We start from the raw sequence: 23,922 nt of genomic DNA, 5'->3' as shown, positions 1-23,922 counted from the left end.
AAATTATTTTTAAAATATAAAATGATGTTTCAAAGTTGAAAAATGAAAATAAACTCATATCCAAAACCAACAATGATCTTGAAAGTAAAATTAAAGATTTGCAAATCAAACTAGAAGAGTTTGAAAAGAAAAATTTAGATTTGCAAAATTTACTTTCAAAGGTCAATGATGATCATCAAAAGAAAATTGATGATCTTAAAATCTCTTTTGATAAAGTTGGAACAAAACGTTTTGAAAAAGGAGAAATTAAAAATCCAACTTTGTTAGAAAAGATTTTAGAAACTACAATCATAGAAATCCTCAACGAACCTTAAATGGTAAAATATTTAGAAGTATATGGGTTCCTAAAGGACTCATTACTACTAAAGATAAAGATATCCTACAAAATGGATACCTAAGGGAACTAGGATTTTGGAAACTAATGAATATGGACCCAAAAGAATTTGGGTACCAAAAATCAAAAATTAATCTATGTTGTAGGGAAAGGAGCATTGCTACAAGGCACGGGAAACAATTCAAATTCATGGTACCTTGATAGTGGATGCTCAGACACATGACCGGAGACAAAACGGTTCATTGAGCTTAACGCCAAAAATGGAGGAGAAGTGACTTTTGGAGACAATTCAAAAGGTTACATTGAAGGTATTGGTACAATAGGTAATACCTCTTCCATACAAATTAAGAATGTTTTATTGTGAATGGATTAAAGCATAATCTATTGAGTATTAGTCAATTATGCGATAAAGGATTCAATGTCTATTTGAAATTAATGGTTGTAAAGTCATTGACATTGCATCTAATCGATTGCTTGTTGGTCATAGAATAGGAAACATTTACATGGTGCAGATTCTATTGATATGACTAATTTATGCCTAGTTGCTAAGGATGAGCATGATAGTTGGTTATGGCATAGGAGACTGGGTCATGCTAGATGAGTGTTTTGCAACGGTTAATTCAAGGAGACATAGTAAGAGGGTTGCCTAAGCTTAAATTTGATAATGATAAAATCTGTGATGCTTGTGCTAAAGGAAAACAAAAACGAGTTCTTTTAAATCTATTAATGATGTATCAACTAGTAGAGTATTACAATTGATCCATTTAGATCTTTTTGGGCCAACTAGAACTACTAGCTTGGGAGGAAACAATATGCATTGTCTTGGTAGATGACTATTCTAGATACACTTGGGTTCTATTCTTAAGTACTAAAGATGAAGCATTAGAAAATTTCATCATATTTTCAAAAATAATCCAAAATGAAAAAGGATACTCTATCACTAGTGTTAGAAGTGATCATGGAACTGAATTTGAAAATCTTGGATTTATTGAGTTTTGTAATTCTAATGGTATTAGCCACAATTTTTCAGCACCTAGAACCCCTCAACAAAATGGAGTGTTGAAAGGAAAAATCGAACTTTAGAAGAAATGGCTAGAACCATGCTTTGCGAAAATATTTGCCAAAATATTTTTGGGCGGAAGCCACAAATACCGCTTGTTATGTTGTAAATCGAGTAATGATTAGGCCAATTTTAAAGAAAACTCCATATGAAATTCTCAAAAATAAAAGCCTAACATTAGCTATTTCATCCTTTGGATGTAAATGTTTTGTTTTAAACAACGGTAAAGAAAATCTTGGTAAATTTGATGCTAAAAGTGATGAAGGAATTTTTCTGGGTTATTCCTTAAATTCTAAAGCTTATCGTGTATTTAATAAAAGAACTTTAGTTGTAGAAGAGTCTATACATGTTGTTTTCGATGATAATCCCCTTCCGAGGAAGGATTCTTCTGTTATGATGATGTAGGTATTGTACAAGCAAATGACGTTAGACATGACGTTGGAGAATCATCATCAAAGGAAGAAACAAAGATGAGGAACTCATGATCCCCTCGAGAATCCAACCATTGAAGAAAGGGAAGTATCTTTTCCAAGAGAGTACAACTATGTCAAGGATGGTGAAATTATAGGTGATCCATCAAAAGGGGTAACTACTCGATCTTCTCTTAGAATATCTGTAATTATGTTGCATTTATTTCATGCATAGAGCCTAAGAACATCAAAGAAGCATTAAAAGATGAACATTGGATTATGGCTATGCAAGAAGAATTAATCAATTGAGAGAAGTAAAGTATGGACATTAGTTAAAAGGCCTAGTAAAATCTACTGTAGGTACTAGATGGGTTTTTAGAAAAAACTTGATGAAAGTGGTAATATAGTGAGGAACAAGGCTAGACTTGTTGCCAAGGCTATACTCAAGAAGAAGGCATAGACTATGATGAAACATACGCTCCCGTAGCTAGGATGGAAGCAATTAGAATGTTATTAGCATTTGCATGTTTCAATGAATTTAAATTATATCAAATGGATGTTAAAAGTGCATTTTTTAAATGGTTTTATAAAAGAAGAAGTGTAGTGGAACAACCTCCAGGTTTTGAAGATTCAAATTTTCCGGATCATGTTTTAAAATGACAAACTCTTTATGGTTTAAAACAAGCTCCTAGAGCTTGGTATGAAAGATTGTCAAATTTTTTAATTGAAAAAGGTTTTTAAAAGGAAAGGTTGACACTACATTGTTTTTAAAGAGAAAAGGTAAAGATTTATTAGTAGTTCAAATTTATGTTGATGATATAATATTTGGTTCTACTAATGATGTTCTTTGTCAAGAATTTCTAAGCTAATGCAAAGTGAGTTTGAGATGAGCATGATGGGGGAGCTCTCATTTTTCTTGGGACTCCAAATCAAGCAAAGAAAAGATGGCATCTTCATAATCAAGCTAAGTACGTCAAAGATATGCTCAAGAAGTTTGGACTGGAAAATGGGAAACCTCATAACACTCCAATGAGCTCTTCAACAAGCTTGACTTAGATGAGGAGGTAAATGTGAGATGTTAAATTATATGGTCAATGATTGGTTCTTTGCTTTATCTAACTGCAAGTAGACCGGACATTATGTTTAGTGTTTGCTTATGTGCTAGATTTCAATCATGTCCTAAGGAATCACATTTACTAGCTGTTAAGAGAATCTTTAGATACCTTAAGGACACTCCTAGTTTAGGACTTTGGTATCCTAGAGACTCTAGCTTTAGCTTGCATGCTTTTTCTGATGCGGATTATGGAGGATGCAAATTAGATAGAAAAAGCACCTCCGGTACTTGCCAATTCCTTGGAAATATGCTGATTTCTTGGTTTTTCAAAGAAACAAAATTGTGTTGCATTATCTACCACTGAAGCCGAATACATTTCAGCTGGTAGTTGTTGTGCACAAGTTTTATGGATGAAACAACAACTTTTTGATTAGGAATTGAAGTAGGTACTATTCCTATCAAGTGTGACAATACTAGTGCTATTTGTCTCACTAAAAATCCCATCCAACACTCTAGACTAAGCACATTGAAATAAGACATCACTTCATTAGAGGACCAGTCACTAAGGAAGATGTAGTTCTAGAATTTGTTGATACTTTGCACCAATTAGCGGATATCTTTACAAAACCCTTAAACAAGGAAAGATTTTGGACACTTAGGAGAGAATTAGGTTTGACCAACCTATCTTCACTTAGTGTTTAAAATAATTTTAGCACTTTTAATAAATCTTGAAAAATGCTTATAATAATAATTTTTGATTGCATTCTTGCTATTAGTTAGGGGGAGTTTGTGATTCTTAATGAAAATTAATTTTATGTTCAAAAATCAATTAAAGATTAATTTAATTATTTGAACATAATTAATGTTTGATATGAGTTGCCAATACACTAGAAAAGATTAATTTAGCATTTTGTGCTTAAAAATTGGATTTTAGCATTTTGGTGCAGAGGGAATCGATCCCCCCTGAGGGAACCGATTCCCCTTTGAAGGGGAACCGATTCCCCCCACAGGGGAATCGATACCCCCTGGGGTTCTGTTAAATCGAACAGAACACCCCAAAATCCCAAACCCTCATTTATTATATCTTCCGCCGTTCACCCTCTAAACCCCTCAAATCTCCATTTTTGCCTCAAATCAACGATATTAATCGGAATTTGCTTCATAAATCATCTTCCAAACCTGTTGGAATCATTAAAATCGTGCAAAACAACATCTAAATCCCCTCAATCTTCAGATTTCAAGGTAAATTTTTCTAAACTCTTTATTTCATTATTTTTGAACATAGGATTAGTTTCATTAGTTCTAGTTGAAATAGTGATCGGGCATTGATTATTTAGTGATTAGAAACTAGATGTTACAACTAATTTCATCAAAACACAAGAATTTTTCAAATTTTTTATATGTTCTCAAAACCATTTTTCAAAAGTTTTTCAAAAACTTTGCCCATTAGGATTGATTTAGAGAATCTTGAAATATTGAGGACTCATTTGAGTTTTGGGATTAATTGAATTGCATACATTTGTTTTAAAATTGCAGGTTATTATTTTCAAATTTTTTAAAATTTTCGAAATAAAAAAAAATGTTATTTTTCAATTATTGTGTTTTGATCAAATTATATTGTTGTTATGAAAAACTATACATATATGTTTCTCAAAACCTATTTTTCAAAAGTTTTCAAAAACTTTGCCATTAGGATTGATTTAGAGAATCTTGAAATATTGAGGACTCATTTGAGTTTTGGGATTAATTGAATTGCATACATTTGTTTTAAAATTGCAGGTTATTCTATCTATTCCGATTTCCTTCACCATGTCAATCCTAAACGACCTAGGTCTTCATCTAGTCGTTCTAGTCGTCAACCAAATCCACTCCAAATCCTCATTCTATTCCAATTTCTAATCCCAATCCCACTGATCCTAACTTGACTATCCAAAATTCGTGTTTCAATCATCCTGAGTCTAGAAATCACCGATATTGGTATTATCAGTATTTCGATTCTTACAAAATCCGGGAAGAACGTATTCCTTCTCGTCAAGCTATGTTAGCTATCAATTTTAAATATCTTCCCATTTACAAGAATGGAAATTTGATAAACTATTTGATCTTGAACCCATCGTTTACCATCAACTTGTTCGTATATTAAACCGTATTAAATTAACCTACCTCAGATTATTTTTGCTGAAATTGTTGAAACCGTAAATCTTGTTCCTAACAAGAAAACAATGTTCATCTCTAGTTTACGGTTGCTTTTTGAGTAATCTGTTTTCCAAAGCTGGGCTTAGAGTCGGTCTAGATGCCGTTTTTCCTCTTAAGAAACAAATAAATCTTCTTTCCTAACGAGAGGGGATGGGTAAGGACAAAGAAACCGGTGAATGGGTTCGTTCTTCTACTCCCGGAGCTAGTTCTTCACAAGCTCCACCCGAAGCTGACGAAGATCCCGAGTTGAACAATTAATGAGGGATATTGATGAAGCTGAAGAAGAACCTGAACAACCCGAAGAGCAGTCCGAGGAACAAGCACAACAACGCATCAAATGCCTCCATATTTTCAATCCTTTATGGAGACATTCGATTCGATACGCTACCATGACTCGCGCTTTTCCTCTATAGAGTCCCATTTATCCACAATGGAGCTCAACAATAGAGATTCTTCAGGAGATGCGTTGCAAACAATGAATCAACCAACGCTCGTATCAATGAACTCACACACGAGATGGTCGCTATGCGAGCCCGTTTCCTCCTACCGATCCGGATGCTTGATTTTATGTTTAGCTTTAAGACTTTGAACAAAAATATTGTTTCAACATTTTGATTGTTTGATTTTGTGGATTGTTGGCTTTGGATATATGAATGGTGTGAACTTATATGTTTGGTGTGTTTTATTCATTTTTGCATCATTTACATTATCATAGCAATATGATCAATTTTGCCATATCACATTATTTATGAATATTGATTATGAAACTAATGGCTAACCTCTCTTTTGATTGTGATCTTAGCAGCTTAGCTTATAATAATAAATCAATTGGCTAAATGATTTTCAAAACCTGTTTTACAATGTCTTTTTTGATTTAACAAAAAGGGGAGAAGAATAAGTGTTAAATGTTTTACATGATAAATGAAGAAGTGTTAAAGTAAGGGGAGTAATTTTAAAAACTTGATTTCAAAAATCTTAAAATTACTAAAATTTTTGTTATATCAAAAAGGGGGAGATTGTGAAACATTTTAATATTTCGATATAACAAATTAAGTTAAAGGATTTTAAGATTTTCCAAATGATTTTCTAAGTATATTCGATATAACTATTCGAATATCAAAACATTACTCCAAATATTTCAAAAATCATTTTTGATCCTTACTTAAGTAAAATTAAGTTTTAATCATAAAACAATTTCAAAATATTTTACAAAGTATTTCAAACCAATTCAAAGCCAAAAATTCCAGATTGCTCAGAGGGAACGATTCCCCCCCATAGGAGGAACCGATTCCCCCTGAATGGTTTGGCTCCGAGATTTCCAGAATACTCGGAGGGAACCGATTCCCCCCAAGGGGTACCGATTCCCCCCTGTTCACGGTCGAAATATTTGAATTTTACACTTAGGGAACCGATTCCTATGAGAGGGAACCGATTCCCCCCACGCTCCAAGCTGTTTTATTAAATGTTTTCACACTAAACGGCTATAATATCTTCTCTAATTATCCCCAACGTTCAGAGTGATCCAAGGTGTATTAAGCAAGCATAGAAGCCATTGATCAATAACAAGAAACATCAAGCAACTAGAATCAAGAGAGAATCAAAGAGAAAGCATCAAACCTCAAGTTTGAGCATTTCAAGCCCATTTCATTCATATCATTTGCTTTCAAGAACACTTTTTGTGCTCAATTGTATTCATCTTTGAGTGTTCTTTTCTTTGTTCTAGAATTGTGCAAACATCTTACCTTGTGAGGTTTTCTTGTAAGTTTGCAATTTGTAATCTTCTCTTTGAGAAAAGAGTGTTCTCAAGAGTTGGGGTATACTCTGAGGGAATTGTAAGGTTATCTCTTTGACCTCAAAAGAAAGAACAAATTAGTGAATTTGTTGGAAAATCCTTAGTGTGGATAGCTAAGGTAGTGGACGTAGACTTTGTTTGAGAAAGTCGAACCACTGTAAATCGCTGTGCAATTGCTTTCAATTTTCTGCAAAAGCTTCCACAAAATTTTTATTGCCAATTCACCCCCCTCTTGGCCAATTTCGTCATTCGATTAACTCAACAATCCCGAAATGAAGCTCATTGCTTAGTCACACTCACTTCTTTTAAGATTTGGTTGATTTTCTACTTTTTTTCTCTAGCCCACAAAGATGTAAGGATTTCTTAGCATACATAGGATAGTATAAAGTGCTTGAGATAGATAAAAGCCTAAAGGAGTAGGGAAAGATGTTTTACCAAACACTTGGAGCTATAAAGAGTTGGAGAAGGAAAGAATGAGAGAAATGAATAAGATAAAGAGAGAAGGGTTTCTTGGCCACAAAACCCACACCCCAAACTTGTATAAAACCCTAAAATGAACTTTCAATTTTAAAAATGGTCTTATTGTACTTTTGTTCCTTCACATATTTCTTATATTTAAAAGTCTCTTTTTATAACCTTTGGGCTCAACTCTAACCGAATTAAGCCCAACTTGACCCAACGACTTTAATTATGAATCACGGGGTTCACATGCCTCTCGGGTAACCCAAAATACTAGCCCAAAATTTGGAGCATTACATGGTCCATTATTTATATATTCTCTCAATTTAGTTATACTTTAATAAATTAAAATAAATTAAAATAAATTTAATCTTCCAATTGATGCAACATGTCCTGTCATGTGTCACCATTCGGATAAAGGATTAACTTTATTTTAATTAAATATATTTATTTCCATCAATCAAAGAGTGACATGTGTCACCCTCTGATTAAAAGAAAATAAACGAAAGCAAATTGTGGCAAAAAGATTCAAACTTTGGTCACTTAAAAAGTAAACATGTATCCAACCATTAAGCCAAGACCATTGCTTGGTCTAAAGTAAACAACTGGTGTATATATTTTGTATTATTGTATAAACACTTAAATTCAATATTTTAATATATTAACTTAAAAAATATATTAACTTATTAAATATATTTTTTAACTTAATTAAAATTTTATTTTTATTTTCATTTAAAAATATATATTTATGTTAAAATTATTTAAAAATATGACTAAATTGAGGTAATATATAAATAATAGGGACCAAATGTGTGATTATACCAACTATCATGTCCCATATTTTGTTAATTGTTAACAACAATTAACCTGTGATAGTATATTTAATTAAATAAAAACGAAGGTGATCATATCTTAATTAAATAAAAACGAAAGTGATCATATCTTATGTTTTTATTTTAATCAGTGACCAAAAGTGGACAAAATACAAACATAAGTGATCATCCATGTAGTTAACCCTTAAATATACTACTAAAATATTTCTTCTTAATTTTTTATAAATAAATTACGCGTTTAGTACCTGAACTATCAGTTTTGGTCCGTTTTAGTACATAAACTTTCAAATTTTTTTAAAACCATACCTAAGTTTAGTATATTGCCATTAAAAATTGAACTACATTGTATTTTTTATGTGTAAACTACATCATTCATCACACAACTATCTTCTCACTCATATTATGGTACTAAAATTTTAAAAAAAATTAATTTAAGTACTCAACTTTCAAATTGATCATATTTTAATCATTTTAAATTATTTTATTAGTAATTTTGTGACATGACATTTTATTGTTATTTTATTAATGTATAATTAAATAAAAAAAATTAGAGTGATTAAATTCAGAGTAATTTAAAAGTGAAGTAATTAAATTAAAAAATTTAAAATTTAAGTGACCAAAATATGAGTGAGAAGATAGTTGAGTGATGAATGATGTAATTATCCAAAAAGGTGTCATGTGCAAATCACTCGTTAAGTTTTTAACGATGAGGTACTAAAATGAAACAAAAATAAAATATTAGTTATGATTTTAAAAAAAATTGAAAGTTCAAGAACTAAAAATGGATCAAAATTGATAGTTTAGTATTAAACGTGTAATTTAAGCTTATTTTTTAAAAATATTTATAGAGTTAATTGCATCATATGTCTCCAAACTATTACTCTCATTATAAATTTGTCCTTAAACTTTTAAATATTTTAATTTTATTCCCAAACTATGAGTCTCATTCTAAATTAGTCCTGAAACTTTTAAAAATTCTAATTTCATCTCTAAATTATGAGTCACTTTCTAAATTAGTCCCCAAACTTTTGAATATTTCTATTTTTCCTCAAACCATTTGACAATGAACATTCAAATATTCTGTAATCACTAGTGCTCGAACCTAGAATCTCTAAGGATAACAATTATCCATTAATCATGAGTTCATTTTTTTCGTGTCATGTGGTATAATTTAAATATATTTATACATAGTGTTTTTAATATTTCAGCTGAATTTATATCATGTAATTATACTGTCACAGCTTTACTCCATTATCAAAATTGGTCCATACCATTGCATTTATGGCTCTCTCTCTCTCTCTCTCTCACTCTCACTTTCACTCACACATTCACCAAGATTCAATAAATAATTAATACCTCATTTTGCTGTCCCTTATTCATAGTTAATCATCAGTTCTTGATTTAATATCCTCATTCTCCATGGAAAAGACAGAACCATGATCGTTCATTACAAAATTTCAGACAAAAGAAAATTGCATTTACATTAGCTGATTCATCCTATACAAGCATTAACCATCTTTCAAGAACACAGTTTTGGTAAGAATCTAGCATTATTACCAAGACTGGATAATCTTGTTCTTGGAACATTTCCTATCTGACTCTGCATTATCCCACAGTATTTCTCCAGTTCTGTTACCCTGCATTGCATTCCTTGCAGCTCTACATCCAGTTGCTCGGCTTACTGGAAAGCTTGATTCTTTTTGCATACACAAGGATTTGATCAGAACTCGCCTTCTCGTCGACACTTTCATCGCCAACAATGGGACCGGTAAAGGTGTCATCGTCAAGGTGGTTTTGGCCCTCGAACAAGCTTTCAAGCTTGGACTGCTGATTAATGAAAACTTGTATGCTATTCTTGAAGGGAACTTCGAGTTCCGAGCTAAGTGTCTCAGTGCATCTGTTGAGAGCTTTGCATAATTAAGTGCAGAGCATATTCTCATTTTCTTTGCCTCACATAGTCCACCATGAACCTGTTCAAAAATTCCATAAGTCAAGTAATTCCGGTTTTCGGATTATTAACAATGCTAATAACCAAGAACTAATGTCATTCCAACATAAGCAATCAAAATAGAATAGCATATGCCTAAAATTTTAGAAATCTAAAGTGATTCAGGGATTGCAATACCTCTAGGTAAATGTCTATGGCTTGAAAAAGCCTGTCATGGGATTCTCTTGCACCATCTGTGAGCACCATGACTAATGCTGCAAACTTGGAAGGGTTCAGGTGGGAATCTGCAGCCACTTCCATGAGGAACGAGTCGACCAAGCTAGCAACTTTTTTTAATCGCGTGGCGGACACAAAACAACTTCCTTCTTTGCAAAATGCTTTCACCAACCTCAGAACCAGATTCACATCATACACATAACCTCTTCTGTGTGGGGATGGGACTAGCAGAAAATCTATTGTTGCTTGATCCAGTTGCAAACCAATAAGATTTTCCAACATGGACTTGCAATGTCTACTAATTTTCAAGCTTGAAGCAACTCGAAATATACCAATAAGAGCCTGCAAGGAAGGCATCTCCTATTGAGCAAAGAGAGCAGGTTGATTAACCTCTATGATTTTGCACTTTTCAGTTAGACTGGCACTAAGAAATCTCGATCTTCGATAACATAAGAGGAACTTACTAACCGTATCATGATTGATATTCTGGCTTATCATCGTTCTTACTACCTTGTCAATCAAATCAATATTCAAAAACAGAAGATCCTCAAACCACCAAGATATTTGAGGGAAACTGTTTCTGATCCTCAAACTGGAATTCTCTGAAGACGACGCATAAGAGCTGGCAACAACCAGAGAGACAAGCCTGCCTATAACACAATCAAGGACCTTATCAAGTATGACGAAGAATTCGAAGCAGAAAGTAAATCTTGGCACTCTTTCAAAGCTACAAGGAGCTCAGACCAGGTCCAGAGACTGATACCATCCAGAGACTTTCTTGTTTGGTTTAATAAACAAGGCCTGGGGCCATCATCACTCTCCATCTCCATAAATTGTGCAGCGAAATTTAGTAGGACTACATCGGTGGGAATTATCTCGGTTCTTCCCTTGCTAAAGCAAAACCTTGCCACTAGCTCAAAACCCTTTCAGGTTCTTGGTGTCATCCATCAGATCACCTAACAAATTTGCTGAATCTACCAGAGAAAGATGCAAGAGTCCTCTGCATTATTAATGAAAAGAAGAAACATTGTATGATATTTCAGTTCGCTTTAAACCAAAAGGCCAAGCGGTTACCAACTCAACAAAAAGATATGAAAGTATAAGTGCACCAAATAGTATCAAACAAACCTATGGAGAAAATGAAAGAATCTTGCATTCTTAGGCAATTGTGTTGAGAAGTTGCTGTCAACAATAAATTTAAGAGTGGTCCTGTTTCTTATGTAATCTAGTGGGGGGACCAAGATCCTTGGTGAAAGGAAATAGATTACAGAAACCAGAAGAATCAGAAAAGAGGGCATAAAAAGAGAGTACAAACTAGAGTAGTCAATATCCTTATCCTCCTCAAGAAACAAGAAAAATAAAGGATTGAATGGGAAACACCGGTAACACTATTTACCTTGTCTACCATGAAATTTTTGTCAGTTTCACCATTGACATTCAAATTCAAGATCACAGCAGAGAGCAGAGTGGCATTGTCGAGATAAAACAAAAGTGAAAACTGAGAACCCCACAACAGTAAAAGGAGGTTTCTGGAGCATAGACAAAAGAAAGGTGCTGTGTTAAAAAAGGGGGAACTTTTGGGGTTTGAGACAAACGAGGAGAATAAAGGACAAGAAGAATGATGCAGAGAGAAGGGAAAGTAAGAATTGTAGAAAAGTTGCTTGTATGAATAAGCTTCAGCTGAAACTGCCATGCTTTTGGTCGGTCGATAGACAATTGAGCATAAGAGACAAAACTTGTAAGCAGATACCAAAGGATTGGCTAGTGAGAAAGGAGGGGCCTTTTGTGAAAACTTTACAAAACTTGGTACCTCTTAATTAACAAAGACAAGCTTGATTTTGTAAATTTATACCCTTGGGAAACAGTACCAAAAATCTGACAAGGTTGGCATGTTTTCACGTTACTACTAACATTATCCTTCAGTTGTATTAAGCATACAGCCATTTCAGCCTGGTTAGCCTAGTATTGAAATAAAAGTAGCAAAAGATTGGGAATCACTTTAAGAAAAATGAATGGCGTTGCAATTGATTTTTGAGTGCCAATTGTTCTAAAATTTTCTTTTTAAATGAAAAAAAAAACAGATCAAATGCATGAAATCAAGAGATCATACAACAACACAACTCCAACCAGCCAATCACTGACATCCTAAAACCATTTAGGCAGTTACGTTAACACAATGGACTCCTGTTAAGGAAACAACCCTCTCATACTTTAGTAGCCATTTATCTGACGCCTTGGAGTTGGACCCATAAGCCGAGAAAAAGGCAATGGGGCATGGCCGGGAAGAACCTTTTGCCCAACATGCTGATCATCTGTTTCCTGATCTGAGAATGGTTTGGAAAAGGCTTGAGCAAGCTCCAATGCTGATGCCGCTTTTCCATAGTGCACACCAGCAGCTTCAGGAGAGACTAGTTGAGGCTTCTCAGCAGGCTTACGCCAGGTTTCAAAGGAAGACTGCCTCTCCTGCTGCTGTTGCTGCTGTCTTTCAGTTTCCCTGTCATTCTGCCGGTTTTCATTAGGCCAGTTCCTCTGCATATCAACTCTTTCATTGTGAATGCCGTAGCTCCTCTCAGATTTTCTTCCAGCTCTCTGATCAACAGGAAGATTCTCAACTCTTTCCCCTTGGCGAGGAGCTGCTTGCTCAGCAACCTTTTCACTCCTCGGAACATTATGTTTGACCCTTCACATGACAATAACGATTTATGAAGGCACGGTACATTAAGTTTCAAGCCAATTAGATGACAAACCCAATAAAAAAAGATAAGGGCCAAAATGTCATATAACAGTACAAAATATAATAAATGACTACCTATCAGGTTGTTGGCCCAGCTCATGGATGCTGTCATCAAACCCTCTCTCCTTCAGAACCTGAGCAACAGACCACAATACTTCAGGTGTTATTAGAAAACCAGAATAATAATAATAAAGTGTGAAGCTATAACAAGAAATCAAACTATGTTGCATAAAAAAGATGGTGATGAAAAAAATCATTAAAACAAGGCAATAGCAGACAGGAGAGAGACTCACCAGTTCTCGTGGACGGGCACCACCAAACAACACATTTCTGCATCAGTAACACTTAGCTAATAAGTACTAACATAAAGTGGCAACTTTTCCAGAAAATAAACTAAAAAACACCCTCATCCATTAAACATAACTGCAAAAGTTGATAGGACATGCAAAGAAAAAATGAAACCATTATATGTACCCACTACCCTCCCATTGTAGCCAAGACTTGTGTGATGCAATATAAGCAACTATCATTCATGTAATGACAGATTACTTGTGCATGGCAACCTAACAAAAAAGTGACAAACAAAATTTTAGAAAACCATTCACTTTTCCATTGTTATATAGTTGCTTCATAATAAATTTAAATGTGAACCAATGATTCACAGTTCAATTATTCCCTCGAACAATGATCTAATAGCTAAGGTCAAATCCCTATTTAGTACTATGAGACTATTCGATTCCAAATTTGCAAATGATCTAGTTTAATGCTCGGGGATATTCCCTAAAGAAATTACCTGATGTCAATCTTCTAATGCATTACTTTTTTCACTTACATATCTTAATAGCTCTATCCCTCGCCCTCAGTAAATTATCAATTACTATGATAACAGAAATACACATCTATAACACACTCATATAGAGTAACAATAATTTGAAATCTAGACACATACTGACCTTTCCTTCTCGATGTTACCCTCCAATTGTTCAGTGGGCTGTGAACGAGGCTTCAAATTCAGTTTAGGACGCTCCACTATCTGGTTCCCTTCTCACTGCCAGCTGAACCAGGTTTTCAAGTATTCACATATCCATATGAATCATTACCAATTCCAGCATGACCAACAGCAGAGTCATTTGACCATTGCTGCTCCTATTACAAGGATATTATCAAAATTAGGAGAGAACAAAACGAGTGCAAGCTTCAATACAGTAGCATCACATCAAATACCTGTTTAGAATCAACAACAGGTGCTTCAAGATTATCCAATGGCTTGGTGCGAGGAAGTAACTTCAACTTGGGCCGGTCAGATGCTTCAGATGGCACTGACAGTGATGGCTGCGACTTAGAACTGCTAACTCTGCCATCTTCACGAATTGATTGAGTTCCTTCACAGTAAGTTACTGGCTTTTTTTTCTGTAACTTCCAAATAGTTAGGAAAACGGTTGTCTCGTAATCTGGTAATGCCTTTCTACCACCCTGTATTCCATCTTCAATTTTCAGTCCCCTTTCAACTTGGCTTGCTAACATGGCATCAGAATACTCCCTCCCAGCCACAGCATTCATTCTGCTGTGTGTCTTATCATCATAACCCTGGGGATGCAAGCCATTTTCTGTTTCCGAGTGTTTACTAACATCAACATCTTTCTGATACAGAACAGATTGCTTTGACTGCCATTGACCCGAGGAAACCTTGTCAATAGCACTAACATGAACCAACTTGGAGACAGCGGTTTGTTCAGCACGAGCAACACTCACAGTCCCCACCTTCCTAGCTGCCCATGCATTAGGATACAACCCAGAAGCAGCCTGCCTATGGTTACCCCCAGACACTCTACTAGAGTAGAGATTCCCCGAACCACTCAACATTGGAACTACCGGAGCTGACAAATATTGACCCAAAACCCTCCCTGCATAAACAGACTCCGGTTCCTTTTCCAGATGACTAGCTTGAACCCCCAAAACTCTCATCGGTAATAGTTCTACGAGGGGCAGAAACCCCATCTAAGGACTTCCTTTCTTCCTCCTCAAAATAACGACCAATATGAACTGAGCTAGAAAAAAATGGAGTTTTATCATAAAAATGCCTCGTTGCAGGAGAAGAATTAGGACGGGCACGATTATCAGGCCGCCCTACTGGGTTTCCCCACGATGTAGCTCTATCAGAACCTGAACGATCGGCAGGCCTAACAGTCCTGTACTCATAAAATTCGATAATAAAAAATAGGGTTCCACTAGCAGATCCGAAGGTTCAAAATTTTGGATTACAACCAAAAAAGAATACATCATAAACAAAAAGACATAAGAGGAACGAGAATCAGATTCAAATGGAATTTGAAATTTGGGAACTTACACGCCAGGGGCAGAAGGGAGAGGAAGATCAGATGGGTTAGAACCGCCATGAAAATCTTTTAAAGTCATTGTGCTTCCATTGAAAGCTTTCTTCTTCGACATTTTCCCCCCTTTATTCCGTTGCCTCCCCAAGAATAAAAAGAATTCCCCACTTCCTCTCTTTCTTTCTAGAAATCTTTACAAATTATAAAATCTGTACTTGCAAAAGAAAGAATATTGAAAATATAAGTGGAACCTCGATTTATTGAAGCTGGAAATGATGGGTAAAAAGAGAAAGAAATATAGAAGAATGGAGAAGAGGGGGGTTTTGCCGCGATATAGCGGTTTCGTCCGGTCCGAGTTAACTGCAACAGTCGTAATAGCGTTTATGACGGTCGTAATAGCAACTGTTACGATAAATTCGAAATAATCGAAAATTCGACCGCGATCGTGTTTTGAAAATCTGATATTTTCTATACAAACAACACGAGCAAATCTCTCTCCCTCTTGGGTATGTTCTTTGGTTGTACGCGTTTCTTTTTGGTTTTTCTTAAAGAAAATTACACAAATGATCATTAATATTTGAATAAAAGTTTGTTTTCACTACTGATGTTTAAAAAATCATAAATCGATCTCTAATATTATCATTTGTTGTAAAATAATCACTTGATTATTATGGGTTACAAAAAGTTGATGTTAACAACAATTATTTGGCATCATTTTGACTGGCCCTTCCTTTTCTTCTTTAACTCAACCCCTTCTTCTTCTTCAATCAAACCATCTTTAGTTGATTTTTCATATTTTTCCCTACTTTAAGGAAGAAAGAAAAGAGTAGTTTTCAAACTAGCACTATGGAGACCCAATAATATAGTAATTCCAAAAGTATAAATTCACCTCTAGGACTAGAGATTATAGTGTATGACACTACTGTGTGAGCTCCAAAAGCCTTTGCAAGCTTAGGAAAAATGTCCTCTGATTTCCCATGTTGAATAAGAAGATTGATACCTTTCTTTATTAATTTTTTCTTCTAATCAGCCAAGCATTCCATGATAAATTGTGCTCTCAAAGATACCAAGAACGAAACGAAAAACAAACAAATGATTTTATCTTTCAAAACGACAATATCTCAAAACGTTAATGCTCACCAAAAACTGAGAAAGGTAAAGCAAAACAACAACAAGAAAAGCAATATCTCCATTCTTAAGGAAACTGAAGTGATAGGTGATCTGAAATAGACGAGGATCGATACAGTAAACGAGCAAAATAGCCTCTGAAGAAACCCAATCCTTGAACAAAGGCTCGTTGTCTAGCACCCTCAGATCATTCCTAAACCAAACAAGGGAAATCCCTTTTCCATTTCTCTTCATTGTGTTTGATGAGTACCTTTCGAAGGTCTTCTCCGTAATGTTGTCCATTTCAATGGGGTCTAGTCCCGGAACCTGGTACAGTGTTAAGGAAGGAACACATTGCATTTGGAATTTTGAAGTGGAGCTTATTATGCGCCTAAAATCAAAACAGAACCTAATGTGAGTTAAAAAAACGAAAGTTGAAGATGAAGAAATGATATTTTTTGTTAGCTAAAGTGGAAGTAAAGAGAAAGAAAAAATAATACCCATATGGAAGAGAATGATAGGTCAAAATAATGGTCTAATAATGTCAAAAAATCATATTAACGTGTCACATCAATTTTCCGTTATTAACAATAATGATTATTAATGTCAAATAATCATTTTATAATAAATGATAACATTAATAATCGATTTAAGATTTTTCAAACATTAATTATGAAATCCAACACTTACCTAAACATTAACCATTTATGTAGTCTACCCTTAATTTTTATCATTCTCCTCCTCCTACGAGTTTAAAGAATAGAACTTTAAAGTCAAAAGCCTGTATTGTTTTGGGCCAAATCTTATAACGAATGTGAAATAGTTGTAATGATTGGGTTTAATTCGATAGGTTCATGATTGCACGATCAATCGATTAATCATTAAAATATGTTATTATATTTAGAATTTTTGAGTTTTAGTATAATATTTATTAAAATATTTAAATAATTATTATTAAATGATTAATTTTTTTAAAATATTTATTATTTTATATTTTAAATTAATGAAAAAAATTTCATTGCACTAATATTAAAAATCATATAATTTTTTAACTTATTTTATTAATTAATTAGTCTCCAGCATAAACTTAGTAAGTTCTGAATCAGATATAAGATTTTATAATAATTTTGATATTAACTAATGATTATTGTTTTATTATATTGTATGTATTAATGATATTGTGATGATGAATAATAAAATTAATAATTTGGTTTTTATTGAGAAAATAATTTGTACACTCGTGATTTATCTAATTAACAATTATTTTTAGAATTTGAGAAAATATCTGACATTAAAAATTTATTTGGTTAATACTAACAGATTGATTCAAGTGGTAAATAGCTTGATATCACTTAAGTAAAACCTCAAATTTGAGTCTTTATGTATGTTGGAGACTCACCTATCAAAAATCAAGTGTACGACCTAGAACAATCTAAAATAGTCTGGACGGAAGACTTGAAACTGAGGTTAACGAAAATGAAAAAGTTTTATTTGATTAATAGTCATTTGTGAGGTTGGAAAAAACACTTAACACAACAAAATTATTTATGTCACAATCACATCTTTTAAGAACAACCACCACAGTTGTTGTTGCTACGCTTATTGAGATAGAAATAAAATTTAGAAACAGACAACAAAACTAGAATTTCCTCGTGAAAGTTGTGAAGCACGTACATCGGAAAGTTGACTTCTGTCTCATTTTTCTTCTTCTTCTTCTATTCCATATGATACAGTGCTTGATTAGAGGCAACCAAGATGAAAAGGGTCGATCAGAACACAGAGGATATGGTTTCGGGTCTGACGGTCTTGAACGCCGAATCCATCGCCAAACTGATAGAGATGCACCATGCGCCCAACGTTAACCGTCACCTTCACAAACGAACTCGGCAGCAGCAAATCAGGTGGTTGAGTCCTCAAGCATTGCCGGTTTATTTTCATCCATGTCTTGCTTATCATCTTCTTAATATGCTCCTCAGCTTCCTTCTCTGAAACATTCATCTCCCTCATGTAGCAAAGGATAGACGATGGAGCATCCCCTCTCTCTTTCTCCGTCTGTCAAAAATATCATCAATATCGTATCAATCGAGCCATAATTAAAACCTTTTAAAATTACCGTTGAAGTTCCCAAGTCGTTGCAAAGTCGTGTTATGATGGAAATGTTGTAGACAAGATCTTCATTTTTCCCCAACAAATCAATCATTTCATCAGTCCCCAAGGAAAGCATTGAGTGGACAGAAATCACAATGCCCCCTGATGAAACCAATGCATTGCTCAGGTACTCTTCAAGGGAAGGGGTGTATCCTTCGTTATACCACTTTGCTTCTACAAATAATGCTTTACAAAATCCTGTCCACTGAAAAGAAAATGTTATCGAATGTAAGATCCAAATCACACAAAAATGGCATTGATTTTGGATACACTACCGCTTTCCTCAGATGCACTACTGCTTGAACATTCCAACCGTTGACCTCTTGAATGTCGTAAGCAATTTCATTGGTGATATCGTGCAGAGCTTGGAAGCATATCTTCATACACTCCGGTAGCTGCTGAATTTTGCTTGAATCCCACCTGAATTCAACCTGATTTGCTTAAGAGACATTTTTTTACCTTTTTTACAAACATGAAATGTATGTATGTATGCATTTCACCTATCAACAGCTTGTGTGAATTGCTCTAGCTCTTGTAAGGAACCATAAACATCATAAACATCATCTATTATCAATATCATGGTGGTGATCTTAGTGAGACATTTTCTGAAACAACTATATCGAGGCTCATAAACAAGTCCCACTGCACAGAAGAAACTTTCTGCCAGCCGATCCCTTGTGAAGTTCAAATGCTCCATTATCCCTAGGTTCCTCCACCACCTGAAATATATGTTTAATATATGAGTTCCATTTGAATGCATGTTTCATCAGATTGAAAACATCAGTGTTTTGTCATAGATTATCACCTGGAAATTTCCCTCAGGTCCTTCTGAAGCGTAGCTTGGACACTGTTGAAGTTAAGCTTAGCCAATTCAAGTAAACTTTTGTCCAAGTTGTTGTTGTTCTCGTACACAGCAATACGCCATTTGATGTCAAACCACTGAACTCTCCAGTGGGTCGAAAGCTCCAAAGCATGGGCAACTTCCTCGGCCGTGTTTGTATCCAGTGTTGAATAAATGTTCATAAGAGCTTCCCTTGAGAAAGTTTTAGCTTCATCCAACATGTTTTCACCTTCGAAAGCTAGATATGAGGCTTCATAAAGCTCAAGCAATCCCTTGATCTCAGTGCATTTAGTTATTGAAAATGCACCCTTGAACACATCTGAGCACATTCATGACAGTTAGATCATAGAAAACAACATTTCAAAGCATTAAAAAATTAGATTAGATTCATGCCCTGTGAAACGTCGTAGCCATGCATCCTGAGGAGCTTGAAGCGTAACGCAGTTATATAGAGATCTTCTTCACCATTTTTTATCTTCTTGTTGGAAGATAGTACGGCTTGTAAAGCTCTCTGCGTTTCATGTGCAAAGAGGTCCCCGAGACCTAGTTTTGTGATAATGTCAATCAGCTCCAACTTGGCTAACTCTTCTTGTGCTTCCACAAACATGGCCTTCACATGCTCTGTTAACTTCTCAGCCCTTAACTTGTACTCCTCCCCCTGCGAAAATATTTACAACGGTTGGAATTAAAGGTTAATTAATTTGACTTCTTAAAAAATTTGAAAAAGTTTATTAAGCCTTTTTTTTTAAATATATATATATATATATATATTAATTGTTTCAAGTTTTTATTAATATATGAGTTAATTGCATCATATGACCTCAAACTATGATCCTCATTTTATATTGGTTCCTATATTTTTTAATATTCTAATTTCATCCTCAAACTATGATACTCATTCTAAATTAGTCCTTAATTTGAACATTCCAATTTCATCCTTAAACTATGACTCGTGTTCTAAATTAGTCCCTAAACTTTTTAACCTTCCAATTTCATCCTTAAATTCATCCAGATATGTAATTAATTTTAACAATAATTTAACCAAAAAATTATTTTTTTCAAACATATAATAATATAACTTGACCTAACGATTTTATTAACATGGAATGCGATTAGTATATGCATATAACTTCGGATGAAATAGAAATGTTGAAAATGTTTGGGGACCAATTTAGAATGGAGGATATAGTTTAGGGATGAAACTAAAATGTTAAAAGTTTGAGGACTAATTTAGAATGATAATCGTAGTTTAAATATGAAATTGAAACAATTAGATGTTTAGGGACCAATTTAAAAAGTATTTAACACAAATCACACAACTTCAGTGATTAAGAGATTTGTTGATATTTCTTGAGGTCTTGTATTCAAACATCGCTATGTAAGGATATAAGCGTTCATTGTTAAATTGTTGAAAAATCTATAAATTGATGTGTATACTTATTGTATCATTGTCAATTTAAAAAAAATGATCTCTCTCAATAAAAAAATCAAAATAATCTCCAAAAATTTAGGAAAAAATATAAATACATAAATATATATTATAGAATAAAAGGTCATAACTTTATAAAATATATAAAATGATATATATATATATATATATATATATATATATATATATATATATATATATATATATATATATATATAAGTGCCATAAGATTCATTAAAAATCCTAAACTGTTTTCAAAATAAATTAATTATATGATGATTAAGTCTTAAAACAATTGAATTTTATTAAATTTAAACATTAAACAAGTAATTTTTTTATTTAAAAGTTTAGGTCATGGGTGGTTCCCCAGTCCAGGGCGAGAGCATTCTTAAGACTCAATTGAGATTTACATAAGAATTTACAGATTGTCCACCAAGAGTGATGGTTGTAGGATTCAAACTTGATCTTACAAACTAAAATTCTTGAATCTCAATCACTTGTACCAACGCTCGTCGAAATTAAACAAATAAATTATCAAAACTAGTTTATCATATAAAATTTTGGTTTTTTTTAAATTTTCTTTGAAATTAGTTTTTAAGTGCTCTATAATTGATGTATTTTGACATGAAATTTATTTAGATTGCCAAAAAATTAATTTGATCTATTTAATTTTTATAATTTAATTTATAAATATATATGAATCTACTCGATCTAAGTTTTTTTATTTATAAAATTTAAACAAAATTAAAAGGATAAAACAATATTTCATCAACTCAATTTAAAATCATTTTTACTAGATTGAATATTATTATATCATAAAGATGAGTGAAATAAGAAAGAGAAAAAGCAAGATCGGAATGGAAGGGAATGAATCTCACATCATATTGGCTTCGAAGGGATTGTAAGAAATCATATTTCCAAATGGTGGGCTTATAATTTGCAGATCGTCTTTCTTGGATTGCATCAGAACGTAGTACTTGAAGCTGCTGCTCCGTCTGCATTTGGCTACTGAAACCCATGGCTTGTGGCTTGTAAGTAAGAATATAGGAAGAAGAAGACCAGTGATTTCTAAACTGCATGTTCATGTGCATATATATAGACTACAAACACTCGTGAAACTCGATTTCTAAGTACAAAACAATGATTCCACAGTAACTCAAAATAAAAGGTTAGTTCTATGTCTACGTCACAACTACAGCCTCACAGCGCGACGTATGCCACTCCACTCCACTCCACTCCACTCCACTCTTCCAATTTCCCCACAACTTTCTAGCGGTGTACGATGAAGCTGACTTAAATTTGATTCTATTCAAATAATTTAGTTTTTATTTTACTTCATTTTTATTTTATTTGAAAGGAAATTAATTCAATTTAAGTTATAAAAAAACTCGAATAACTAAAATTTTTAATAATTAGTGATTTGTTTTTTAAATTTGAGTTGAGTCATTCAACTCTACATGATATATGTAAAACAATATGATTATAGAAAATCGTTTAGATCGGAATCAATTAGTACTATAATATTATAAATATTTATCATTAAATTTAAATAAAAATTCAAATAACTTGATTCTACTCACTCAATTCAAATTTTATAAATTTGGTTAGACAAAAAAATTTAAATTACAAAATAAGATTTATAACTCAATTAACTCAATTCTTTCGACTCATCAAACATTCGTTTTAAAACTATACTGTGCATCTAACTAGATATACTTCCAAAAATAATGTGGCGCCACAAGTAGGAATGAGCATGGGTTGGGTCAGATTTTCAGTCTACCCTATCCGACCTGAAAATTTTAAATCCTCCAACTGACCCAAATCCGACCTGAAAAATACATCCCTTCCACTAGATCTGAACCCGAAATTTTTTTTTGAGTTAAAATCAGAACTGGCCCGACCTGATTCGAAATAATATATTTATTAAAAATATTATTTTTATTCAATAAAAAATAGAGATTTAATTGAAAGAAAATAATATATAGATGATGTTATTGCAATTATCCCTAAATATATATAAAAAAATTACAATTTTTCAAGTTGTGTGGATCATATATTTTTCACCTTAAATTCAAACCTAACCTAAATGTTATTTTTTTTAAAAAAAATCTACCCGATTAAGTTGGATTGGAACCTTTCAAATTTGGCTCCCATGCCCATCCCTAACCACAACTTCCCAATCAATAGTACTACACCAATGAAATTAGTCAAAAGGCGGTCGGTGTACACGGAATATGGTCGGAACGTGTCGGATACGTGATCAACTCTTAAATTACCACATATGAGAAACACGTGTTTTCGTATATTTTTCTCAAGGAGTGACCTACGCTAAATAGAATTGTTGATGTCATAATATTCAAATCTTGATTTTAATTTTTTTAAAAACATTTTAACTATGAATATCATAAGAATACGTTTTAAACCAAATTTTCCTCGTTGCATGCTGAAAGCTAATTAAGTTTTAAACCAAATTTGCTATTTATATTTTATATTTAATCTACTATAAATATTCAGAAATGAGATCACACTAAAAAAGATTCTGCATATTTCTTTTATATTCTATATTTAATTTAATATATATGTTCAGAGTTTATAATTATTATTATATTTATGGTTTACATTTAAATTTTATAATTTTATTGTTAAAATATTGTCTATAAATTTTGGATACCACTCTTCCAATCCTTTATTATAAAATGTTGTGCATTTCACTTGAAATGCTTTAAATCTAGATGGACCACATATTCGATTAATCTCATTGTCGGTACGAATATGATAGGTTCATAAAATAGTCCCCCTTCATATGATAGGTTGAAATTTATTATCTATCTTGTATTGTACATTGTAGGCACGAATATGATAGGTTCATAAAATAGTCCTAAATCTTATTGACATTATATTATTCAAGTTGTCCATGCAGTAGTTATATAAGTATTTAAAATTTAATTATGTGTTTTAAATATGTTTTAGATCAAATTAGATTTAATTTAATGTCTAATTTAGTGGTTGGGCTGACAGGAAGATTTAATTG

The 23,922-nt window shown here is 33.2% G+C and overlaps 1 protein-coding gene and 2 pseudogenes across 1 annotated transcript; all 3 read right to left on the bottom strand.

Moving 5' to 3' along the window:
* Window positions 1-9,552: 9,552 nt before the first annotated feature.
* On the bottom strand, window positions 9,553-12,001 carry LOC120174776 (annotated as a pseudogene).
* Window positions 12,002-13,111: 1,110 nt separating this feature from the next.
* LOC120174785 lies at window positions 13,112-15,642 on the bottom strand (annotated as a pseudogene).
* A 2,556-nt stretch (window positions 15,643-18,198) lies between these two features.
* On the bottom strand, window positions 18,199-21,925 carry LOC120174784 (alpha-farnesene synthase-like). The gene is made up of 7 exons (XM_039181532.1): window positions 21,770-21,925; window positions 19,856-20,120; window positions 19,427-19,781; window positions 19,122-19,340; window positions 18,897-19,041; window positions 18,585-18,826; window positions 18,199-18,523 (listed from the first exon to the last, which is right to left on the bottom strand). The coding sequence occupies exons 1-7, from the start codon at window positions 21,908-21,910 to the stop codon at window positions 18,214-18,216; spliced, it is 1,677 nt and encodes a 558-aa protein (XP_039037463.1). The 5' UTR covers window positions 21,911-21,925; the 3' UTR covers window positions 18,199-18,213.
* Between the last annotated feature and the right edge of the window lie 1,997 nt (window positions 21,926-23,922).

The sequence above is a fragment of the Hibiscus syriacus genome, unplaced genomic scaffold (assembly GCF_006381635.1).
Source record: "Hibiscus syriacus cultivar Baekdansim isolate YM2019G1 unplaced genomic scaffold, ASM638163v2 tig00112123_pilon, whole genome shotgun sequence".
NCBI classification, from domain to species: Eukaryota; Viridiplantae; Streptophyta; class Magnoliopsida; order Malvales; family Malvaceae; genus Hibiscus; species Hibiscus syriacus.
This window is presented reverse-complemented; position numbering and strand designations above follow the sequence as displayed.